General features: G+C 41.7%; 1 protein-coding gene across 8 annotated transcripts in view; it reads right to left on the bottom strand.

The window, feature by feature from the left end:
* The window catches only part of nfat5b (nuclear factor of activated T cells 5b), a 60509-nt gene that overhangs the window by 15123 nt on the left and 20739 nt on the right, over positions 1 to 24647 (bottom strand). For 4 of the 8 annotated variants that reach the window (XM_014126660.2, XM_014126662.2, XM_014126666.2 and 1 more), the window contains one exon: positions 6990 to 7118. In XM_014126660.2, the coding sequence (XP_013982135.2) occupies positions 6990 to 7118 (129 nt within the window). Of the gene's footprint in view, positions 1 to 5259; positions 7119 to 12830; positions 12877 to 24647 lie in introns of those variants that run through there. The other 4 variants (XM_045689144.1, XM_045689145.1, XM_045689142.1 and 1 more) reach the window with 3 other exon arrangements.

Raw genomic sequence — 24647 nt, 5'->3', positions numbered from 1 at the left:
CTGCTTAACTATTTATCTGTACATGGAATTGTATTTATTTTATTTTTTACTCATTTTTTCCTAATCTTTACAGGAAAATGCTACGGACACTATCTGATGTGTAGAGACATTTCACTGCAGCTAATGTAGAAGGAAAAGCTGTGTAAATTTGCAAATACTGAGTCAAATCATATGTGAAGAATGCAACAACGATGCAGAATCATCTGGCCAAGTGCATAAAGTTCCCTCAGTGCTCACAACAAGCAACCTCTGACAAAAGTCCCTCTACTTCTATTAGAGGTGAAAATGATGAATCAGACACTTTATCGATAGCAACAGCTCATGGTCCTCCTGGAATCAGAAGTTTTTTTGACTCAATGGAGGAAAGTAGTCAGAGAAATGCTGATGAATGTCTTGCTCGAGCTGTGTATGCAACTGGTTCACCTCTGATGCTCACAGGCAATGTGTATTGGAAGAGATTTCTGAATGTTCTTCACCCAGCATACACCCCTCCAACCAGTCATGCTTTATCTACTCATTTGCTGGATGCTGAGTTCAAAAAAGTTCAAGTGAAAGTCAAGCAAATCATAGAGAAAGCAGACTGTATTGCAATCATCTCTGACGGGTGGTTGAATGTTTGTGGGCAAGGAATAATTAACTACATCATCTCCACCCCTCAACCAGTATTCTACAAGAGCACAGACACAAGGGACAACAGACACACCGGTCTCTACATTGCAGATGAGCTGAAGGCAGTCTTCAATGACCTTGGACCACAGAAGGTATTTGCACTGGTGACAGACAATGCTGCGAACATGAAGGCTGCTTGGTCTAAAGTGGAGGAGTCCTACCCTCACTTTACACCCATTGGCTGTGCTGCTCATGCATTGAATCTGCTCCTCAAGGACATTATGGCACTAAAAACAATGGATACACTCTACAAGAGAGCCAAGGAAATGGTTAGGTATGTGAAGGGTCATCAAGTTATAGCAGCAATCTGCCTCACCAAGCAAAGTGAGAAGAATAAGAGCACCACATTGAAGCTGCCCAGTAACACCCGTTGGGGTGGTGTTGTCATCATGTTTGACAGTCTCCTGGAAGGGAAGTAGTCTCTCCAAGAAATGGACATATCACAGTCTGCTGATATTGACAGCCCCATCAAGAGGATCCTCCTGGATTACATATTTTGGGAGAGAGTGGTAAGCAGCCTGAAACCTATAGCAGTAGCCATTGCACGGATTGAGGGAGATAATGCTATCCTGTCTGATGTTCAGACTCTCCTTGCAGATGTAAGAGAAGAAATCTGTAGTGCTCTGCCCACTTCACCGTTTCTCCAAGCAGAGGAAACTGCAGTTCTGAAATAGATCAAGCATGAAGGCTTCTGCCTGAAGCCCATACACGCCGCAGCGTACATGTTGGACCCCAAGTATGCTGGCAAGAGCATCCTGTCTGGTGCAGAGATCAAAAAGGCCTATGGTGTCATCACTACCATGTCTTACCACCTTGGCCTGGATGAGGGCAAGGTTCTTGGCAGTCTGGCGAAGTACACTTCCAAGCAAAGGCTTTGGGATGGAGATGAGATATGTTGGCACGACTGCAATATTGCATCAGCCACCTGGTGGAAGGGACTTTGTAAATCTGAGACTCTTTCCTCTGTCCATCATCCTCCAAATCCCACCAACATCAGCCGCCTCAGAGCGCAACTGGTCCTTGTTTGGGAACACATACAGACCAAAGCAAGCAACTGGCTGACCAATACAAGGGTTGAAAAATCGGTGGCCATCCGAGCAAATTTGAGCCTGACAACGAGCCATCCTCAACAAGGTAGGAAAGTGACAGTGAAGATGAGGCCTCAGAGTCTGATGTTCAAGAGGTGGACATTGAGGTCCAGGGAGAAGACATGTAAGCCTGAGAGGAAGACAACCAAAGCTTTAGTTTCTAGACTATCATTGTACAGATGTATGTTGAAAACGTTTTTGGGAGATGCAATGGATCATTGGGGATCATTCAATATTCCCTTTCTTTTGTTGTTCAGTGAAATCATCCCATGTGAAGAGTCAACTCATTTAATTAAAGTTCAATTCCTAACTAAATTGTTTTTTTTATTTCCATTGGAATGATTTAATCATTTGCAATTATGTAGACTTATGATAAGGTAAAAGGTTTATGTTTCTGTCTCCATAATTATATGTTAAATATATCCAGTGCAAAAAACATCTACATTTAAATGGTATTAATATTAATTTGCATATTCTTCCATTAATTCCAATATATTCCCATAAATTCCCACGGAAAGTTTCCACCTCAGGATAAAAAATAATGGAATGGAGCTAAGCACAGGCAAAATCCTAGAGGAAAACCTGGTTCAGTCTGCTTTCCACCAGACACTGGGAGATTCATTTACCTTTCAGCAAGACAATAACCTAAAACACAAAGCTAAATCTACACTGGCGTTGCTTAACAAGAAGACAGTGAATGTTTTTACTTAAATATGAGTTTTTACTTAAATCCACGGCAAGACCTGAAAATGGATGTCTTGCAATGATCAACAACCAATTTGACAGTGCTAAAAAAATAAAATAAAATAATTTATAATAATATAACATTTGTCAAATGTTGCACAATTCAGGTGTGGAAAGCTCTTAGAGACTTACACAGAAAGACTCACAGCTATAGTCGCTGCCAAACGTGCTTCTACAAAGTATTGACTCAGCGGTGTGAATAGTTATGTAAATGTAATATTTCTGTATTTCATTTTCAATAAATTTGCTAAAATGTTTAAATACATGTTTTGAATTTGTCAATATGTGGTATTGTGTGTAGATGGTTGAGAGAAAAAACAATTGAATACATTTTGAATTCAGGCTTTAACACAAAATGTGTAATAAGTCAAGGGGTATGAATACTTTCTGAAGGCACTGGAACTATTTGGTTTGGCCATAAAATGGTAGTACCAGTAGTATCATTCAATATATGTAGGCTATTCTTTCCACAAACCCTACCAATTTCCACTTAACAAAAATGCTCAAAGTGGCTGCAAATCACCATGCTTATAAAACCAATTTGATTATTGCACAGCCCCAGCAGATGGAGGCAATAGGATTCAAGGTATATTACAGCGTAGACTTAATACATTTTCAAATAAACATAGAACATTTGCTCTTATTGTGAACGCATTACCGAAGCCCCATGCCTCCACCTATGGGACCATTGCGTGTTCCATCCTAGCCCAAGTTCTGCTTTTCTTTACCCTTAAAGGAAAACTTTTTTTTTTTCAACGTCATATTTATCATCATCATCTCCAGCACCACCCCAACATGTTTTGTAGTAAAAAAAGATGGAGGAAGATAAGTGTTTCCAATGACATCATCGTTGTGCATCGTGCAATTGACACATTTTGAGTAGACATTACCTACTAATTGGTTGATGTCATTGGAAAAACATATTTTGATATTTTTTACTACAAAACACAGAAATGCAAAATTTTTGCATGTTGATATTGGGGTGGTGCTGGAGATGAATATGATGTAGATTTGTATTTTTTTTTTTTATGTCCCTTTAACCCCACCCCCTTCTACACTGTGTTCCACTACCATTTAAATGCAGAATTAAAGAAACCAAACTTTGACATCAAAAACTCAGTTGCAATACAACACAAAAAACTGTAAATGCAATAAATTAAAATAGTAAGAAGTCTAAAAGTGTAGACGGACCTACTCAACACCCTGGGTGAATTTTGATGGGTTAAGAGCCCTTGGGACTAAATGTCTTCACTACTGATAGACAGACACAGTCACACAACCCACCACGAAGCCTGTGGGGCCCAGCTAAAATGCAAGTTAAGTTCATTAATAGCAAAACAACTTGTATCCAATCAACAAAAAAAGCAATTCACTTTGTGCATTTGCTGAATGTTATTGAAACAAATAAAGGAAGAACATTTGTGGAGTATGTTCACTTGTCAATATATTGCTGAGGTGTGTGGATTCTGATATTGATCAGCTGCTGTTCAATGTACTGGCTGAGTGTCATTTTGGAGCTTGTAAAATAAAATGCATTTCCACTTTAAACTCATGCAGAAGCTAAGCTGGCACAAGCAAACTCGGACCCTTTAGTATGGGTGGGAAGCAGGAGAAGGAGTGGCTGGGATAGTAAGGTCTGAACTGAACAAACATTCCTAAAGATGAACTGAATGAAATTACGGGCAAAAGTAACATAAGGTCATTTCCCTCTCTAATGGGTGTACACCTATAAAAAGACTCCCACTGCAATTACCTACTTAAAACGGAAAAACACACTCTCTTGTGAAGTGCACTACTTGAAATGACCTCCCTTAAATGGCCTGGCATTAGTACTATATAGACTGACTGAAAGGCAAGGAAGAAAGTTGACCTCAGACAACAAATAATTCATGCCCATTCCAGACTTCTAAATGGAAATCAATAACATGTTACATCAATTAGAAAAAAAGGGAGCGCTAATCAGCAAAGTAAAAGCAATATGAATTTTGTATGGCAAGAGTTGACTAAAAACCACCAACATTACTACATAACAGCTGAAGCCAACCTAGAGTGATGCTACATCTTCATTCAGCCATATCTCAAAGAAGAGTGGTCAGGGGAGGGGACAAACAGGACAAAAGTAATGAAGCCTTAAGGTTACAGGCAGGGGTGGTAGGACAGGGATAAGAACAGGGATAGGAACAGGAACATGGAAGTGTGCAGCCGTATAGGGCTAAACAGTAAGGACACTGGCATCAGGGATGTGGTGACAGCCAGGCCAAGCTATAAAAAGTAGCAGGGCAGGCAAAGGATGGGTGATGGGGGTAGGGTAATATCACAGCCAGCATGCACCCGCCCTGCAAAGTACAGTAACAGCACAAAACAGTAAAGGTGTAAAAAGGCCAGAGCAGAGATGCTTCAGCAGAGAGCTATATGGCTGGCAAATGGAGGAAGGCTGTGCAGGGATACGGGGAGGGAGAAACTACTTGAACAAAGAGCCAAAGTGATGGGCAAAATTGTCTGGAGTGACCAAAAAAAACTAACCTGAACTGCTGGACAGCCTAAAATTAAAGAGTTGTCCTCATTTGACAGAGAATCAATAGAAACCTACATTTTAAATGTCAAAGTATTTTTTCAATACTTGATTCCAAAGATTTGGGGTACAAAATAAAGTTCACAAAAAAAGTGAAAAGAAGAGATAGCCAGAAGAAGTAAGGCCAATTTGCAGTAAAACCTACAGTCCCAAATTAAATTTCATGTAAACTGAAAAATACTTCACCTTCCTCCAGCTACAGCCAGTATGTCCCGCCTTGTCTGAGGGCTGCATTGGCTGCATTGAAGCACTGATGTCCGAAGGCAACAGACTTCTGGTTCTACTGAAACTCACTCTAAACCGGGGCACTTTGGTAAGGGGCAGAGTAAAAAGAGCTAAAGTGAATTGCATTTTGAACGTTCAGGTTGTGACAAATTTAACCAAAAGGTGTTTTGTTTTATATTTTTTCTCTTCCTTTGAATATGATATTGGGTTAATTAACATTTAGGCCTACAGTTGCAAACACACTAGTTTCAGTGATTTTCTGGATTCCTTATGCAAGTACTGTAGTGTACTAGATGTACTATTTAGCCTTACACAGACTGATGTATGGTGTCAGAAGATACTTCTTAAAATAATGTTGTGGCAGTAACTGGTTAAGCAAAATAGCTGCAAAACACATAAGTAAACAGTTAGTGATGTTTCTGGAATTTTGCAAAGAGATATCACTGAATTACTTAACATTTTTGGATCTCAAACAATGCTTTTGTGAGCAGTACCGAAATGGTTTTGTACCCGGCTTCTGACTTGTGTCTTGTCCCAAAAGAGAGATGGTTTGCATTTTTAGAACATTTATCTTCACAAATGTACAATAACAGACTGGGAGCCAATTGCTATAGTCAATTAATGGGGTACATTTTGCTTTTCATGATTTGGTGGACCCCAAATAGACAGACTGCCGTATTGAAGATCATTCAGACAGCCCAAGAAGATGGGGACTGGACTGTAGGTCTTGTGTGCCCCGAAAGAATCAGGGGTGTCCGCTAACGGCATGGAATGAAGAGGGTTTCCTTAGACTCCAACTGCAAGGCACAGTGTTCCCAGCAAGGACTGTAGGCATGACTTTGTTTTGGCATAACCCAACCACTCAAAACAGTGCAATCCGTATAGCCAATTGTTGAGCTAGGATCATGAAGTTGGATTTCTATGGAGAGCAAGAATGCCCTCTCTGTTTGTGTTACAGCCCCTACGCCCTGATGGGAAAACCTTTAAAAATGTCTACTCTAAAGCACATTAAAAGAGGCCTTTCCGATCTGCTTGCAACCTGTAGGCCTATGTCATAAAGAGATGTTTGGATCCTACAGTTCCTGTATAGAATCATTGTGTCAGCACAAAACCAGGCAATGCTTTACCACAGCTCATTTTCAGTCTAGCCCTCTGATTGGGATTCTGAAAGGGGGCTGCAGCTGGAGCTGATTACATCTGAGCTGTGAGGTTTATAGCAACCAGCAACAGATCATGATATAAGGTGCTCATAGTTCTGCATGTCTGCAACAATTATCTGTGTAAAACCCAGGGGATAATGCACACCAAAACCGAAAAAACAGGAACAGGTCATTCCCATCACTCACAGTTAGAACTGTTCACAGTCTTCAGAGACGTGAGCAAGCCCCCAGGGCCCAGGGATGGCTGGCTGGCATTGTGTGCAGTGTGTTTGCTGAGGGCCACAGGACGCCCAAGGGAGAGGGCAATAAGGCCTCATAACTCCGGTCTTCAGCAGCTGCTCCTTGCCCATTGGCTGTACTCTACATGCAGGTGTAAGCCTACAGGTACAGACTGTGTGCTGCCTACCCCTAATGTAGTTGGAAGTGGTCTTGCAGGTAGCCTAAAGAAGGGTTGACTCCAGGAAACAGGATGGAACCATTACCAGCACTGCTCACTGTTACCATGGAGGCAGAAGAGAAGGAGGGGCTTACCTGAGTCAAGGGCAGCTGAGGGAGGGGGAACCGCCTCTCCACCGCTCTTCTGGCTCATGGCTGCTGCTGGGTTTTGCTGAGTGGAGGACGGCAGCTGCAGCTCTTTGGGGAGAAGGTCATACACTGATTCTGTGTAGAGAGAGAAGAGAAAAGAGAGAGGGGGGGTTCAGGAGGTGAGTCGAGTCCCTTTGTAAGGACTTGAAAGGCTGCTCAATCTCACAGCTTGCAAAGAAGTCAGCAGATTTTACTGTACATGAAGCTCTTTCAGAATTCTAAAAGACAAGTTTAAATACAGCAAAGTTACAGTTCCTCCTTTTCAAAATATGAGTAAGATGGTCAATTTTCAAAATTGTAAAATTCAATTCTGTGACTTTTTTCCCTTTCACTTATAGGCTATACTCATAGGCTCTCCTTATCAAGAAAACATTTCAACAGCGAAAATCCATAACCTTCATAAACATGGAACAGCATGCCTCTTGTTGGTTGTTACTGACCATGTACCAGGCCCAGAGCATTGTCCTGCCTGGCCAGCACTCTGGAAAATGACCTAGCAGTTTATAAATGTACTATAACAACAAGAGCATAGTGATAAATACAGCCCCAGTCCAGATTCCTACCATGTCTCCACAGCCTGGCCTATCAGCTGCTGCCCGGTGCCCCCACCACCTACCAACACCCATCCCCACGTGTCTGTGCCAGGGGCCTTGGACGTCTCGCTCGGCCCCCTCCCTGAAAAATGGCAGGGAGCTATTTAGAGGAACAAGAGCACAATGCCCCCCGAGACATGATTAGTATGCTGATGAGCACCACACTGAAAACCAAAAGGAGGACTGGAGGAAGGCGGGTGTGGAGGGAGGTGACTTCAAGCACTACACTACTTGTGATGACGACCAGCACATTCACACGTCCAACTCCCTCCATTCAATAGGACTATCTATGGTTCTGCAGATAGAGCCTCTTCACACAAGACTTTTCCTAACATACCGTTGGCTACACATATTACTCAAATGTAAACTTGCTTACTTTCTATGTCTCAACTGTTACCTTCGGAGGTAGCGCATGACACTCGCCCGACAGTTGACCCCTTGAAGCAGGGCAGCGCGAACAGAATTGTCTCATTGAGCCAACACTCCTACAGTATAAATGGCAATACCAGAGCAATGTTTTTGAAACAGCTGAAATGTAGAGACATTGTCCCAATATTTGAGACTTGTTTTATTGAGTTTTTACCTGAAATTGAAGTAACAGCCTGCTACATTCTGAAATTGTCGCAGTAGGTGCCGGCTGCACTGAGCCATGTAAAACTATGGAAGCCCAGCCCCACCACAATTTTTTATTTGTAACATTGTGTGGTGATTTCAGAGGTGGCACCACAGGTTCCAGAGTGGTGGTGGGGGGGCAATTGTTTTCCTGGGGCCTAGAGCTTTTCCTGATCTGGTAGTAGGCTAACCTAATCAACTCCAGACCCTATTTGAAATGTATGACATAGTAATAAATTACTGTAAAAAAATAGAGTCATATGTAAAAAAAATTAAAACATTACAACCCTTCACACAGATTAAGAGACAACTGCGATTGGACAAAAACAAACAAGACTGAGCTCGCTGTATGCAGGGTTGCTCAGACAGCAAGTCATTACTATTGTGTTGATTGATTCATTCCAGTCAACAACTGGATTAAAAAGGACTAGGTAGCCTAGCTACCCGAAGTGTGACTATAAACCAAATTTGATCACATTAACATTTTCTTAGAACACAAATAAATGGGCCCATTTTAGCCTAGAAATTAGGAATGTGCATCTTTCCCTTTCACAAGGATTCAATGCGCATTTAGATGCACGGGCTCCAATACAATGCATGAACGATACGTTTTAGTTTGCAATGATTTGGTGCGATTCAGTTTGAGTAGAGAACAAATCGATGCGTTGAGATGCAGTAACATTTGTTGCATAAACACATTCATTTTCCATTCTAAATTAAAACCGTTGTTGATGGAGCTCATGAGGTGGGCCTCGCTGAGCTGGATCTGCCAGTCTGTCTGTAAATGATGTATGTCTATGGTGTATACTGTGTAGGCACCTGATCTGAGCCATAAGTGAGACTAGGCATCTACCACCAGATTAGGGGGGTAATGTAGCTTTTATCATTAACAAATTAGCTATGACATACCCAATGAATATATAGCACAACTTTGGATTCCACCCCATCTCAAAACTTTTGAACGTTTGACATTTTTAGCGAGCTTCTTTTCTCTTCCTGTGTTAGCGATACAGTGCACCTCCCAAAAGTGATTCCTTGTTAAGAAATGATCAACTTTACCCTGTATATCTAATTACCATATACACTGAGTGTACAAAACATTAGGAACACCTTCCTAATATTGAGTTGCACCCTTTTGCTCTCAGAACAGCTTCAATTTGTCGGGGCATGGACTCAACAAGGTGTCGAAAGCGTTCCACAGGGATGCTGGCCCATGTTAACTCCAATGCTTCCCAAAGTTGTGTCAAGTTGGCTGAATGTCCTTTGGTTGGTAGACCATTGATACACACAGGAATCTGTTGAGTGTGAAAACCCAGCAGCGCTGCAGTTCTTGACACACTCAAACCGGTGTGCCTGGCATCTACTACCATACCCTGTTCAAAGTCATTTAAATATTTTGTCTTGCCCATTCACCCTCTGAATGGCGCACATACACAATCCATGTCTCAATTGCCTCAAGCCTTAAGTCATTCTTTAACCTGTCTCCTCCCCATCTACACAGATTAAAGTGGATTTAACAAGTGACATCAATAAGGGATCATAGCTTTCACCTGGTCAGTCGATGTCATGGAAAGCGCAGGTGTTCCTAATGTTTTGTACACTCAGTGTACACTGATCAATTAAAACAAAACTACCAAAACTATTGCTGATGGTGAACCTGAACAATTGAAACAACATCTATTGTCAGCACATTGATAACAATCGAGCAAATTACATATGTTGTCACTCAACTAATAAAGCCTACTGTCGCGCAAGCCCTTTTAGCATGTGAATGCTTAAGGTGCCGCACAGATGTACATGATCCTGCAGGGACAGGGTGCCTAACTCGCGTTGGTCAGCACGCAAAGCTGGGCACAGTGTGCAGTCAGACTAGTCTACTGATATTCCCTGGTCTTGTTCGGCATGCAAAATGACTTGTAGATCAATGACTGTCAACACAGTTATATGGCTAGTTCGACAGTGAATGAGAGGACACATCAGTTGTCATAAAAACAAATTTGAACCGGCGATTTGCAATGTTAGAATCGATTTTCTGACGGATGCATGCTACATTTGGATCGTTTTGAGGTCCGCGGAGCGACGTTAAACATCTGAAAATCGGGTGAATCGTTACACCCCTCCTATTAATACATAGCGTAGGCTATAAAAACATGTTACATTTCCCCTGGCCAGGCGCAGATGGGATCAGATCGCATAGGCTTCTCTAGGCTACCTGCAGCTGTAGTTGTTATCAGTAGACTACAGTTGATCAGACTGAAGATCAGACTAATTATGCATTTTGACAAATCATGAGGAATTCTTTTTTTTTTGTGGCAGTTATGGGCTTCCATATAAAAACAGCTTTGATAGGCTAACTTTACTTGATGAAAACATGCCGTTATAGCAACTCTGTGCTTTTGTCTTGAAGCTAAAATGTAACGACTGTAGCCTATAGACGAGAAAATAAACCCTTTAATTGTCTGCACATACATGTTTGTGAATTGTTATATTATTCCAGAGTGTAATATGGTTTGGTTGCATTATTCAACGACATTCAGCTCAAAGTTAACATAAATATCACAGTAGCCACTAGCCAGTAAGCACAAACTATTCAACATTGACAAACTTTATATGTTTTAGAAGAAAAGTTTGTCAATGTTTAATAGTTTGTGCTTACTGGCTAGTGGCTACTGTGATATTTATGTTAACTTTGAGCTGCGGACAAAGAATGTCGTGTTGCCAGCCACAACGAAAGGTAAAGCAAGGATGTAATGTGAACTGAAAAGTTGAATTTTCTTTCACCACCCCGCTCCTCAGACTCTCCTTCATATCTCGTAGTGGGAATAGGGTCATAGTCAGCCCAAACAAACAAGTCCTACTGAGCATCAAATTCCCTATCCCAATTATCATTTGAATCGATTGCTTTTAGTGTCCTAGTAAAGCCCCTGCTGATACTTTATATATTTTACAAGACAAAAAAGCTCAATAGCTACTTTTCACTTTATGATTGAGATTGCAACACCAGATCTGAATGAATCCATGCAGTCATGTCAAAGTAGAATCAAATGTATTGCCTGCTGAGGGTTATCTGAGAAGAAAACCATCTTTTACTTTCAAACCTGAGATGGTAACACCTCAGGGATAAAACGACTTCTATGGAAAAAACAAGACTACGCAGGTCACAGCAAAAGCCCTGGCATGTCAATAAGTAGCATTTCAGAACTGATTACAGTAGAGAGAGCAGGATTGACAGAGGGCCTTTCTCCCTTGGACTCCCCCCTCAGGGCGAACGGGACAGAGGGAGGGGAGCTAGAAAGCCTTAGGTCAACAACATGACAACACGTTTACTACCAGACCCTATTCATCTTCCAAATATTATGGTATGAACTTACAGCGGCCATTACAGTCGCCTGACTCTCTGCCAACTGCCAGCTTTAATTACTTGCAGCTGAGTCCCGGGGTTTGGTGTGAGTATCAGATACTTAACCCTCCAATTGTTACCGCTGGCTGTCTACTACAGACGAACCTGGGAAGCAAGCAGTGAAACCAGTCCACAGGCCTCGAGGGTCCCACAGCACTGTACATTCTGGATGAACACACAGTTTCCCTCACAGAGGGGCCTGAAAATGACAAACTCTGCCGCCTCCTCGTTGGAGCAGCACAAGCAGATCTGGTGTGGTTTAATGCTTCTACGTTAGGTAACCTCTTCAGAAAACAAAGGCATAAACAAACACACACACACTTTCTCTCTAATTCTCTGAGTCTGCTGCTCCGTTTACCATTCCTCCCTGGCCACACTGATGGCACATGCGGGAACATGTGCACTCTGCACGGGGCCCTTCCAGTAAACAGAATGCAGACCGCACAGACAAAAAATATGTACTCTGCTCTCAGAGCTCTGCTCTGGAATCAGTGGCTGGCCTGTTTTAGTGTTTCCACAGTCCCGGGACTTTATAAAGAGTGAAAATTCCTATTCTGCTGCATAGTTTCCTCCCTCGCAAACAGAGCACAGTGCTTTCTTTTCACATCGCTAAACACGATTTTCCTTTCGCATGGGGAAAAGAAAAACAAGGGTCAATATCATTAACTGGCTAAATAAACACATTGACTTGACCCCATGTGTTGCCTCCATTCTAACACGCTCTATATTCTTACACCCCGTTTTGCTGTTCTGTGAATTTGATCAAGTCAGAGTGAAAATGAGGATAACTTCATTTCCTCTCCTATTCTGACAGAGTTCAGAAAGTGAATCAGTTCACAGTTCCAAAACTGGATTTAAGATGCCAATTATTTTATTTGATCTGCTTCTAAACTAATTAACTACCATCCCATTTCTCAAAGAAAGAATGCGGTTACTATACATGCATTGATGATAGGGTTTAAATTATAATTAAGATACGGGTACACTTTATTTTGCCTAACTCTGCCAAGCCTATGATCTGCCACATGCAGCCTACTGTTCAAAGATTCGCCTTCTTTAGAGGCAAATCCAGGCAAAGTTGATCTCAAAACGTCCACACAGTTAAAAATCGTGCCCATAGCTTGTGTTCAGTTTTTACTGCACAACTATGTTGAAGTAAAAGTGTAAAGAGAGACCACTCACCATGGGAAAGGCAGGACTTACACTCCCATTCATTTCCCTCACATTCCTGCTGCTTGCTCTTACTAGCCCTAGCACCTGGGGCGTGGCACTGCGTTTTTGGCTGAATGAATGTTGACACCCCTTTCTGTCCCCCTCCCCTCCCACCACTTGTCTTGTTACGGTGTTCACCGACCTTTTTCTATCAGCTTGTTCAACAGGTTGGCTGCATTGTCATTGCAAGCTTGTCAAATAGAAAAAAAATGGAGGCCATTGAGAAAAACACAAACAGCCAAAGCAGGATAAAGGTGCAGGGTGGCTAGGTTACATTATGGTGGGACACTACTAAATGAAGAGACAAGGAAGGATAAAGAAAAGGCTTACCTTCACAGCAGCACATCTGATGGGCAACCCAGGCAGGGAGAAACACATTCAGAGGGCTGGCACCTGCAGTGAGCTATTTACAACACTCCTGATATGTTTACAACCAAGCCTACATGAGGGCCGCCACTGACACCATAGCAACAGGGAACATGGGGGCACTTTCCATAAGAGAGTTGTCTCTTCTCATTTTATTTATTTTTATTTTACCTTTATTTAACTAGGCAGGTCAGTTAAGAACAAATTCTTATTTTCAATGACGGCCTAGGAACAGGGGATTAACTGCCTTGTTCAGAGGCCGAACGACAGATTTTTACCTTGTCAGCTCAGGGATTCGATCTTGCAACCTTTCAGTTACTAGTCCAACGCGCTAACCACTAGGCTACCTGCCACCCCACTTATGAGCAAATGAGGAGAAAAACAGACACATACAAAACGCCAAAATAAAGAAGTTAGCCTACCATTACAGGTGGATAATTCTACAACTGCCAGAGTTACTGTAAATACTGCAGGATCATCTCAGTAAGCAACGGTAACCCATGTGTTTAAAAAAATCTGTTAAATCTTTAAACACCACCCACGGCCTCCCCTGACATCTAAAGCTGTCTGGGCAGCCATCAATTTTCTATTCAAATCAGGTGCTACTCTGGTATGAGCCCAGAGGGAGAACTCAACATCTTCGCAAAATACACTCCTAACGGCAAACCAACACAAACCATTGAAGCACAAGTCACATACGGCCCACCTACTTTGTAAAACATTGATACTGAAAAATACGATCTTGAGTAAATGTTGACATCAAAAGCGTTGTCTCAAATTTGTTCAACCGGAAGGAAGATGTTGCCATCCAACGTATGACTGAAACATGGTGAAATTGTTGCCACAAAAAGGAGGTGCTAAAAGTATTCACCATAGAAATGTCAACCAAAATCAGTAGAGAAACAAAAGTTGACAAGTAGACCTAGCCTAACCTGTCCACTGTGATTCTCACACCCAACAGTAACCTATATCACCAAGAGTCCACTCAAGCCACAACAAAAAGGTTTTCCTAAAGACAACTATGAAAATCACAACCGTTGCAATGCCCTTCAGTCTCAAATTTGGCCAACCTAACAGAGGCATGATTCAAATGCGCCTGACAACTAAGGAATGAAGTAATAAAATGCTTCCATGGCATCACCCAACAGCAAATCTGTCCCCTCTCACTCTCTCCAGGAAATCTGTCCCCTCTCACTCTCTTCAAGGAAATCTGTCCCCTCTCACTCTCTCCAGGAAAACTGGAGGGGTGGTGGAGAACAAAATGAGGGGTCACCAGCTCTGGTGTCAGGGATTCATGTAAATGTTCACGTCCTCCATGTGTTGACATCTAGGGGGCAAGCTCAATCATCAGAGCACAGTTGGCTTGCGCATTACCAGTGTCACCGTACCGTCATCAACCCTCATCTCTTGCTGCTGTGCCCGCTGCCCAAATACAGGTGTAAGCAAGGACCACACGGACTAGTGACATCATTATAGACGTGGTCACCAGCACACCAACAAGGACATTGCAAAAAAGACTAACAAAAACACTGATGTGTGTCAGTGACAGTCTTGTGGAAACAGTTTGGATAAAAGCACAACAGATAGACAACTATTACTTTACGTTCTCTCCCACACACAGTTCCAGAAGAAACTCCTACAGGTTCCCAATGCACTGACCCACCACACAGCTGAACTGGGGTCTCCATCTGTGCATAACCAAAGGAACATTCATATCTCCATCTAGGGTACCTGAACACTGGAAACCAAACGCAAATGAGACCGTCCTCAGCCCCAGACTGGTCACAATCTCTCACTACCTGAGATAACAACATAATGGCTTCATGAATCCAATAGAGCAGGTCTGGTCTTCTCAGCTACTTCCTAATGCATGGCAAGTGCCATGTCCTGTCACCTAAGCCATCCACTGATGAATGTTTTATGACAATGCTCTCCATGGAATTGAATCCCAGAGCAGATCTATTCTTCACACAGAGACAGAGGTGAATCAACCACCTGAAAGAAAAAACAACCACAATGTGTGACTAACAACACAGGGGCCCATACCCTCAGCCTCCAGTCCACTTCCTCCGAGGTTGGCCGGATGTTTCGTAGGAATAGCTTAGGTGAATTTGATCACAAATAACAAAATGAGGATTCTCAATGTTCTGTTATTCAAATCAATGTTCTACTTGGAACAATGTTGTTGGGGCAAATAGCTCAAATAAATTACTTAATGAGTGGCAATATTTGAGTTACAGCCCAGTTGCAGTACAATGTTTGGGAGGAGTCACAAGGAGTGTTGAGGTTAGTTTAGAGCAGATTAACCTTTACAGCTGGCTTCTTTCCACACAACCAGTCCAAGAGCCATTTGTCAAATTGTTCGGGTCGTGTGTGTGTGTGTGTGTGTGTATGTATGTATCTGTGTGGTTGATCATTAGTACAGTGCCATAACATCTCACTCAAACAATATCTTAACACTGAGATGAAAGAAGACCATTTTAGACCAATGCATTGAGCAGTGCATGGACAGAGGGTTAACAGAGTGGATGTTTATAATTTCCCTTCCATGTGCTTCCTAGTGTGTGTCATTTATTCCATTCAGTATGACAGGGGAAGAAACTAACTAGCCGAGGTTTGTTAACCATTGAGTGAAACGCATCACAAGGTAAGTTGAGAGGTTTGGTTTTATAGACTGTGCATTATCTTTATCAGGTCCCATATCTCTCAGAATGTGATCTGTGTAGTCTATGCATCTTCGGTCTTCTCACTCTTTATTCTTTCTCCATCTGTGTTTGTTGTAAAAGTGAAAGGCAGCCAGGTCCTGGATTAAGGGCAGCCGTTGGTGTCACGCAAGGCTCAGAGATCATGACCTGCAGCCTGTTTCTGTCCAGCTAATCTCATTTTACCAGAGACCACCTCTTGGAATCAGATTAGGCCTACCTCCGACTGGCTCGCAACGCAACACCACCCACCATCATCAGGACGAACTAGCCAGTCACAGTGAGCCTACTGTGGAATTAAATTGTGCGTGTATTTTTAGTTAGTAGTTATGATTCTTAATTATCACACACGCACAGTTTACAGACACAGAGCGTAGTTTGAGTGGAAGATCTGTGCGAGAGCTGCTGCTATAGATCCTGTTGCTGCTGGTGTGAAACATGCTTTTATTAGCACAATCATTGCGCAACAATTCTACAGATTTGATGGCCACGATTAAAGAGAGCTACTATTTTTATTTCTCAACTGGTAATTGAAGTGTGCTTCTCATTCGCCATTCAAGTGCTTAGGCAACGGTAGTAGGCAGAATTCAGCGAATCACACCACTTTGCAATGTGAGCTGGAGGCAGTACGCATTTTTGAAAAAAATATACTTATTGTGTGAAACCTTAACGTTTTACTTCATATCATGAGGCATGTCTTACCTTGCCTCAAAGTAGCCGAGCCAAAATCCATTTCTATAAACGGAGACAATTATAAAAAAACAACAACTCCATATGCCATTGAAACCAGTAGCCTATTTCTCTCATGTTCTATTGGTTTTCAAATCAACTTTCTTTCATTGTCCAGTAGCCCAAGGCACAATCCTAGTCATATTAGCAACCCATGCTAGTTGTTGCATCTTTAGATCTCCCATCTCTCTACATTTACAATTGATATTTTCATTCATCTCTGTCACATGAAACTGCTCGCATGTGCAGTGTGCTTTTGATAACAATGTTTTCCCTCTAATTGCATTATGGTAGGAACATTCACGCATAGCCTACTGACGTGTGTGCATTGCCGTGCAGCTATAAAGTTAAGAAATAATTGTTTATCATAATTTTAAGGCAAAAGTTCTGATCTGTTGCATCAGCCTCAATGTTTTTTAAAGTTATTTTTATGTTCCTGTTGTATGAATATGGGATCAATTGTCCCACAACTGTCCCAGAGTCTGTTTGGAATTTCTTCTTCGCACAGAACAACAAGTTGACCAACAGAGTAGGTCAACTTTCTACTATGGAGGACAGTAGATTGACATAGGTTACTGATTTTGCTGTTCATTACTCGTCTTGTTGGCTGAGGAACAGTAAATGTGGACAGTTATTCTAACATCTTCAAACTGCGCATGGGGAATTCGGTAAGGACGCATGCAGTTGCATCTTTGAGTTGCATGTTCTGTTTAGAGAACGACCAACATGGATTTTAGGGCTAATGCCCATACCAATTTTTAGAGGCCAATGGCCGATATTTTAGGCCGATATTCAATATCATAAAATCTCCAAGAGACAGCCATGTATGCATTAATTCATCAATTCAAAAAATCTAAAACATTTGCCTTTTTTTTTTTTTACCAATCTAACTTCATAACAATTTTATTTGAATGGTAAATCTCTTAATAAACTGGGTGAATTAAGATGGCATAGGCCTACTCACAATACATGTGAATGCATATTCAAAAATAATGTGTGCATGCACTGAGTTATTGAGCTTGTTTGGTTGATCAGTGGAGTCTATGGTGCTACAGATGACAATCTGTTTCCCTTCTATTTGGGACTTATATTAGCCTACTAATCAACAACATTTGCACAGCAGCATCACTCCAGCATGTCACGCCTGTATGGAAGGACATCATATAGGCACTGCTGTTAGTTTGAGAATATAAGAGCATATCTATTCAATGCAAATGGGTCCAACATAACGTCATGATTTGTGATCATGGATTCTTATGAAACTAGTATTTTTAGTCATTTTCTGTGATCTGGAAATTATTTGTATTTTATTTTTTTTGCCGTCAGGACGCACCTCTAAACAACTCAACTGCTATGACAAAATTCGAAATAATTCAATGGGCTGTCAAGGAATGGGCGGATTGTAACTTGATCCTACTGCTATGATTGGATAGAGCAAGGCTGTATCTTCACTTTCCCTTTCTCCTCACATCTCTCTCCATCCTCATATCCCTTGTTGACGTTTTCTGCTACTATGAGCACTAGCTAATGGTGATTACATTTGCTACAAAGCCATATAAGTGCATAATATATCTAACAGGGAGAGCGAGGGTAAGAAAAAATGATTAAACGACGATACACATTGTCTGAAAGGCTGAAATCTGCCCATAGTTTGAGAAGTGAGAACGCACAGATCTACAGATTTCTTGGTCCATAAACATGCAGTAAGAATCTTAGGTAGCTAAACCTATTGCCAACCTTTATTTAGCCATTTTAAAACACTTCCTTCTTTCCCTATTATGACAGTCCTCTAACCCGACTATCAACTGTCAATTTACGGGAAAGATTGTGGATGGTCAGATCGGCACACCAGTAAATAGCTAACCTTACACTGCAAGTCAGTTGGCTCGTTCCCGAACTTGGTGCATGTTCAATATGATAACCAGATAGCAGTTAATAGCCAACGTAGCTAGCTAACTTTATCTGATATCTTAGCACCATGTTTATCTAGCCAGCTAGCTAGCATAGTAGCTAATAATAGCTAGCCAGCCAACACCACAGATAAAAGGGTCAGTTATCGTCATCTTTGCTAACAGATCACATAGCTATCTGCTTAGCTAGCTTGCTTATTGCATGCATGTCCAGGCACGTCGACAAAAGCGTAATTATTAGTGAATTGCTAACTAAACTAATATTTGCAACATGAATTTGATTTTGGTCACTTTGTCAATTAATCAATTTCTCAATACTGCACCTTTCTGTTGGAGAATAAGCTAGCTTGCTGTTGATGATTTTCCCAGCTAGACATTCCTCTGCATTGTGCAGTGCTCGTGGCTCAGGCGGTGAGTGGTGGCTGGCATAGCAGAAGCTTTGCTACGTAGAGGCACTATCGGCAAAGACGATAGAGAAGGACCGATAGCCGATAGAATAGAAAAGGTCAATATCGGCCCGGCCGATTATCGGTCGTTCTCTAGTTTTGTTAAGATTAATTACCATAATGTAAACGTGATTTCTGTCATTCTGAGCACCGTGGGTGGACGCCATAATCAGGTTACGCACCTAATGCATATGGACCAGGTACATTTCTCAAATGTCCGGTAAATTAACGCGCTGCCGTTCAAATGTCCTGCGCCACTTTTTGCTAATGGAAATCCTGGTCTGTCTGTGCTGTGTTTACCAGTGGCTTCAGAGAGGAGGAACAGACAAGATGAAAGAAAGACATCAGAAATCTGTGGAATTCAAGCTATTTACACAAGCCAGCCCTCTGCACAGACCCACAAAAACACACAACACACGGGATAGTTTACTGAACCAGGCCTTGCATACCATCAGGTGTGGTCTGTCAGTCACAATAAGGTCCATTTGCTAATATCTATCTTGTTACTGCCTGTCTCATTCATAGGACACAAATCACAGGACTGCTATTCCCCCACTCCCCCAAGGACGCTGTTTCACAATGAGCTTAGTGTGCCCACATAGGCATTTTTCCAGCCAGCGGGAAAACCATGCTTAGGCAACAAGGAGGCCTGTGGTCACTCAGCACGCACAAATACACTCACTGCATGACATCACCAAGCCAGGGCTACACTCAGAGATTTTAGCTTCTCAGCCTTCGAAACAGGACAATCAGAAAAACAACCAGCCATATAACACTGAAATTAGAGTTAATTTGCCTCAGAGACGATCTGCACTTTAGAGATTAATTTCACTGACTAGTGACGAAAAACAAAAAAATCCATACAGTTACATATCAGGATATCATTTCGGACAATATATGCAATGAGGGAAAAAAGTGCTGCTGATTTTGTACGTTTGCCCACTGACAAAGAAATGATCAGTCTATAATTTTAATGGTAGGTTTATTTGAACAGTGAGAGACAGAATAACAACAACAAAATCCAGAAAAACGCATGTCAAAAATGTTATAAATTGATTTGCATTTTAATGAGGGAAATAAGTATTTGACCCCCTCTCAATCAGAAAGATTTCTGGCTCCCAGGTGTCTTTTATACAGGTAACGAGCTGAGATTAGGAGCACACTCTTAAAGGGAGTGCTCCTAATCTCAGCATGTTACCTGTATAAAAGACACCTGTCCACAGAAGCAATCAATCAATCAGATTCCAAACTCTCCACCATGGCCAAGACCAAAGAGCTCTCCAAGGATGTCAGGGACAAGATTGTAGACCTACACAAGGCTGGAATGGGCTACAAGACCATCGCCAAGCAGCTTGGTGAGAAGGTGACAACAGTTGGTGCGATTATTTGCAAATGGAAGAAACACAAAAGAACTGTCAATATGCCTCGGCCTGGGGCTCCATGCAAGATCTCACCTCGTGGAGTTGCAATGATCATGAGAACGGTGAGGAATCAGCCCAGAACTACACGGGAGGATCTTGTCAATGATCTCAAGGCAGCTGGGACCATAGTCACCAAGAAAACAATTGGTAACACACTACGCCGTGAAGGACTGAAATCCTGCAGCGCCCGCAAGGTCCCCCTGCTCAAGAAAGCACATATACATGCCCGCCTGAAGTTTGCCAATGAACATCTGAATGATTCAGAGGACAACTGGGTGAAAGTGTTGTGGTCAGATGAGACCAAAATGGAGATCTTTGGCATCAACTCAACTCGCCGTGTTTGGAGGAGGAGGAATGCTGCCTATGACCCCAAGAACACCATTCCCACCGTCAAACATGGAGGTGGAAACATTATGCTTTGGGGGTGTTTTTCTGCTAAGGGGACAGGACAACTTCACCGCATCAAAGGGACGATGGACGAGGCCACGCACCGTCAAATCTTGGGTGAGAACCTCCTTCCCTCAGCCAGGGCATTGAAACTGGGTTGTGGATGGGTATTCCAGCATGACAATGACCCAAAACACACGGCCAAGGCAACAAAGGAGTGGCTCAAGAAGAAGCACATTAAGGTCCTGGAGTGGCCTAGCCAGTCTCCAGACCTTAATCCCATAGAAAATCTGTGGAGGGAGCTGAAGGTTCGAGTTGCCAAACGTCAGCCTCGAAACCTTAATGACTTGGAGAAGATCTGCAAAGATGAGTGGGACAAAATCCCTCCTGAGATGTGTGCAAACCTGGTGGCCAACTACAAGAAACGTCTGACCTCTGTGATTGCCAACAAGTGTTTTGCCACCAAGTACTAAGTCATGTTTTTCAGAGGGGTCAAATACTTATTTCCCTCATTAAAATGCAAATAAATTCGAAACATTTTTTACATGCGTTTTTCTAGATATTTTTGTTGTTATTCTGTCTCTCACTGTTCAAATAAACCCATCATTAAAATTATAGACTGACCATTTCTTTGTCAGTGGGCAAACGTACAAAATCAGCAGGGGATCAAACACTTTTTCCCCCTCACTGTAGTTTCGTTTTGACAAATTCACAATATTATTTTTGTGCTAGTTCCAAAGTTCCAGTATTTTTCCTTCATGGCTTGTTCTCCATCTTCTTTTTAAATAAGGAGCCAATTTGTTTTCAGCACTTATTTCCATGACTGATCAAAACTAGTTGTTTTCTCATGGCTCTCTCGTCCCTCTGCAGAAGACACATGGTGAGCAATATGTTTGTAACATGGAACAGCAATAAAAAGCACATACACACACACACACACACACACACACACACACACACACACACACACAACTTTGGGGTCACTTAGAAATGTCCTTGTTTTTGAAAGAAAAAGTTTTTTTGTCCATTAAAATATAAAATTGATCAGAAATACAGTGTAGACATTGTTAATGTTGTAAATGACTATTGTAGCTGGAAACAGCTGATATTTTATGGAATATCTACATAGGCCTACAGAGGCCCATTATCAGCAACCATCACTCCTGTGTTCCAATGGCACATTGTGTTAGCTAATCCAGGTTTATCATTTCAAAAGGCTAATTGATCATTAGAAAACCATTTTGCAATTATGTTAGCACAGCTGAAAACTGTTGTGCTAATTAAAGAAGCAATTAAACTGTCCTTCTTTAGACTAGTTGAGTATCTGGAGCATCAGCATTTGTGGGTTCGATTACAGGCTCAGAATGGCCAGAAACAAAGAACTTTCTTCAGAAACTCATCAGTCTATTCTTGTTCTGAGAAATGAAGGCTATTCCATGCGAGAAATTGCCAAGAAACTGAAGTTCTCGTACAATGCCGAACTGGCTCTAACCAGAATAGAAAGAGGAGTGGGAGGCCCCGGTGCACAACTGAGCAAGAGGGCAAGTACATTAGAGTGTCTAGTTTGAGAAACAGACCCCTCACAAGTCCTCAACTGGCAGCTTCATTAAATAGTACCCGCAAAACACCAGTCCCAACGTTAACAGTGAAGAGCCGACTCCGGGAGGCTGGCCTTCTAGGCAGAATTGCAAAGAAAAAGCCAAATCTCACACTGGCCACGGAACGGTGTATGCGAATGTGAGAAAATTAAGTTGAAAACAACAGTCGGCCATCTTGAAGGCAGTCTAGTTCTTCTTATTAGAGGTCGACGGATTATGATTTTTCAACGCCGATACCGATTATTGGAGGACCCCAAAAAAGAACCCGCCGCTACCGATTAAATCGGCCGATTTTTTAACATTATTTGTAATAATGACAATTACAACAATACTGAATGAACACTTATTTTAACTTAATATAATACATCAATAAAATCAATTTAGCCTCAAATAAATAATGAAACGTTCAATTTGGTTTAAATAATGCAAAAACACAGTGTTGGAGAAGAAAGTAAAAGTGCAATAAGTGCCATGTAAGAAAGCTAACGTTTAAGTGCCTTGCTCAGAACATGAAAGCTGGACGTTCCTTTTAACATGAGTCTTCAATATTCCCAGGTAAGAAGTTTTAGGTTGTAGTTATTATAGGAATTATAGGACTATTTCTCTCTATACGATTTGTATTTCATATACCTTTGACTATTGGATGTTCTTATAGGCACTTTAGTATTGCCAGTGTAACAGTATAGCTTCCGTCCCTCTCCTCGCTCCTACCTGGGCTCGAACCAGGAACACATCGACAACAGCCACCCTCGAAGCAGCGTTACCCATGCAGAGCAAGGGGAACAACTACAAGTCTCAGAGCGAGTGACGTTTGAAACACTATTAGCGCGCACCCTGCTAACTAGCTAGCCATTTCACATCGGTTACACCAGCCTAATCTTGGGAGTTGATAGGCTTGAAGTCATAAACAGCGCAATGCTTCAAGCATTGCGAAGAGCCGCTGGCAAAACGCACAAAAGTGCTGTTTGAATGAATGCTTACGAGCCGGTTGGTGCCTACCACCGCTCAGTCAGACTGCTCTATCAAATTATAGACTTAATTATAATATAACACACAGAAATACGAGCCATAGGTCATTAATATGGTCGAATCCGGAAACTATCATCTCGAAAACAAAGAGTTTTTTCTTTCAGTGAAATACGGAAGCGTTCCGTATTTTATCTAACGGGTGGCATCCCCAAGTCTAAATATTCCTGTTACAATGCACAACCTTCAATGTTATGTCATAATTACGTAAAATTCTGGCAAATTAGTTCGCAACAAGCCAGGCGGCCCAAACTGTTGCATATACCCTGACTCTGTGTGCAATGAACGCAAGAGAAGTGACACAATTTTACCTGGTTAATATTGCCTGCTAACCTGGATTTATTTTTAGCTAAATATGCAGGTTTAAAAATATATACTTGTGTATTGATTTAAAGAAAGACCGTGATGTTTATGGTTAGGTACACGTTGGAGCACTGACAGTCCTTTTTCGCGAATGCGCACCGCATTGATTATATGCAACGCAGGACAGGCTAGATAAACTAGTAATATCATCAACCATGTGTAGTTAACTAGTGATTATGATTGATTGATTGATTGATTGTTTTTTATAAGTTTAATGCTAGCTAGCAACTTACCGTGGCTTCTTACTGCATTCGCATAACAGGCAGGCTCCTCGTGGAGTGCAATGTAAAGCAGGTGGTTAGAGCATTGGACTAGTTAACCGTAAGGTTGCAAGATTGAATCCCTGAGCTGACAAGGTAAAAATCTGTCGTTCTGCCCCTGAACAAGGCAGTTAACCCACCGTTCCTAGGCCGTCATTGAAAATAAGAATGTGTTCTTAACTGACTTGCCTAGTTAAATCAAGGTGTCAAAATAAAAAAAATAGGCAAATCGGTGTCCAAAAATACTGATTGTTATGAAAACTTCAAACCGGCCCTAATTAAAATCAGCCATTCCGATTAATCGGTCGACCTCTACTTCTTATACCTTAGTGGAGCTAGCACATAAGCATTTCGCTTCACCATTTATACCTGCTGTAAACTCTGTATGTGACAAATACAAATTGATTTGGTTAAAAGACAAAAAAGGTCAAAGCTATTTACTAGGGCCAGGACGATACCATTATCGCGATTTAACTTATTTAGGAAAACAGCCCTAATGTTGGAAACAAACATCATTATGTTGTCATCCAGAGTCACAATTATTTATTTTACAATCTATAGCACACAATATTTTACACA

The sequence above is a fragment of the Salmo salar genome, chromosome ssa11, assembly GCF_905237065.1.
Source record: "Salmo salar chromosome ssa11, Ssal_v3.1, whole genome shotgun sequence".
Taxonomy (NCBI): domain Eukaryota; kingdom Metazoa; phylum Chordata; class Actinopteri; order Salmoniformes; family Salmonidae; genus Salmo; species Salmo salar.
This window is presented reverse-complemented; position numbering and strand designations above follow the sequence as displayed.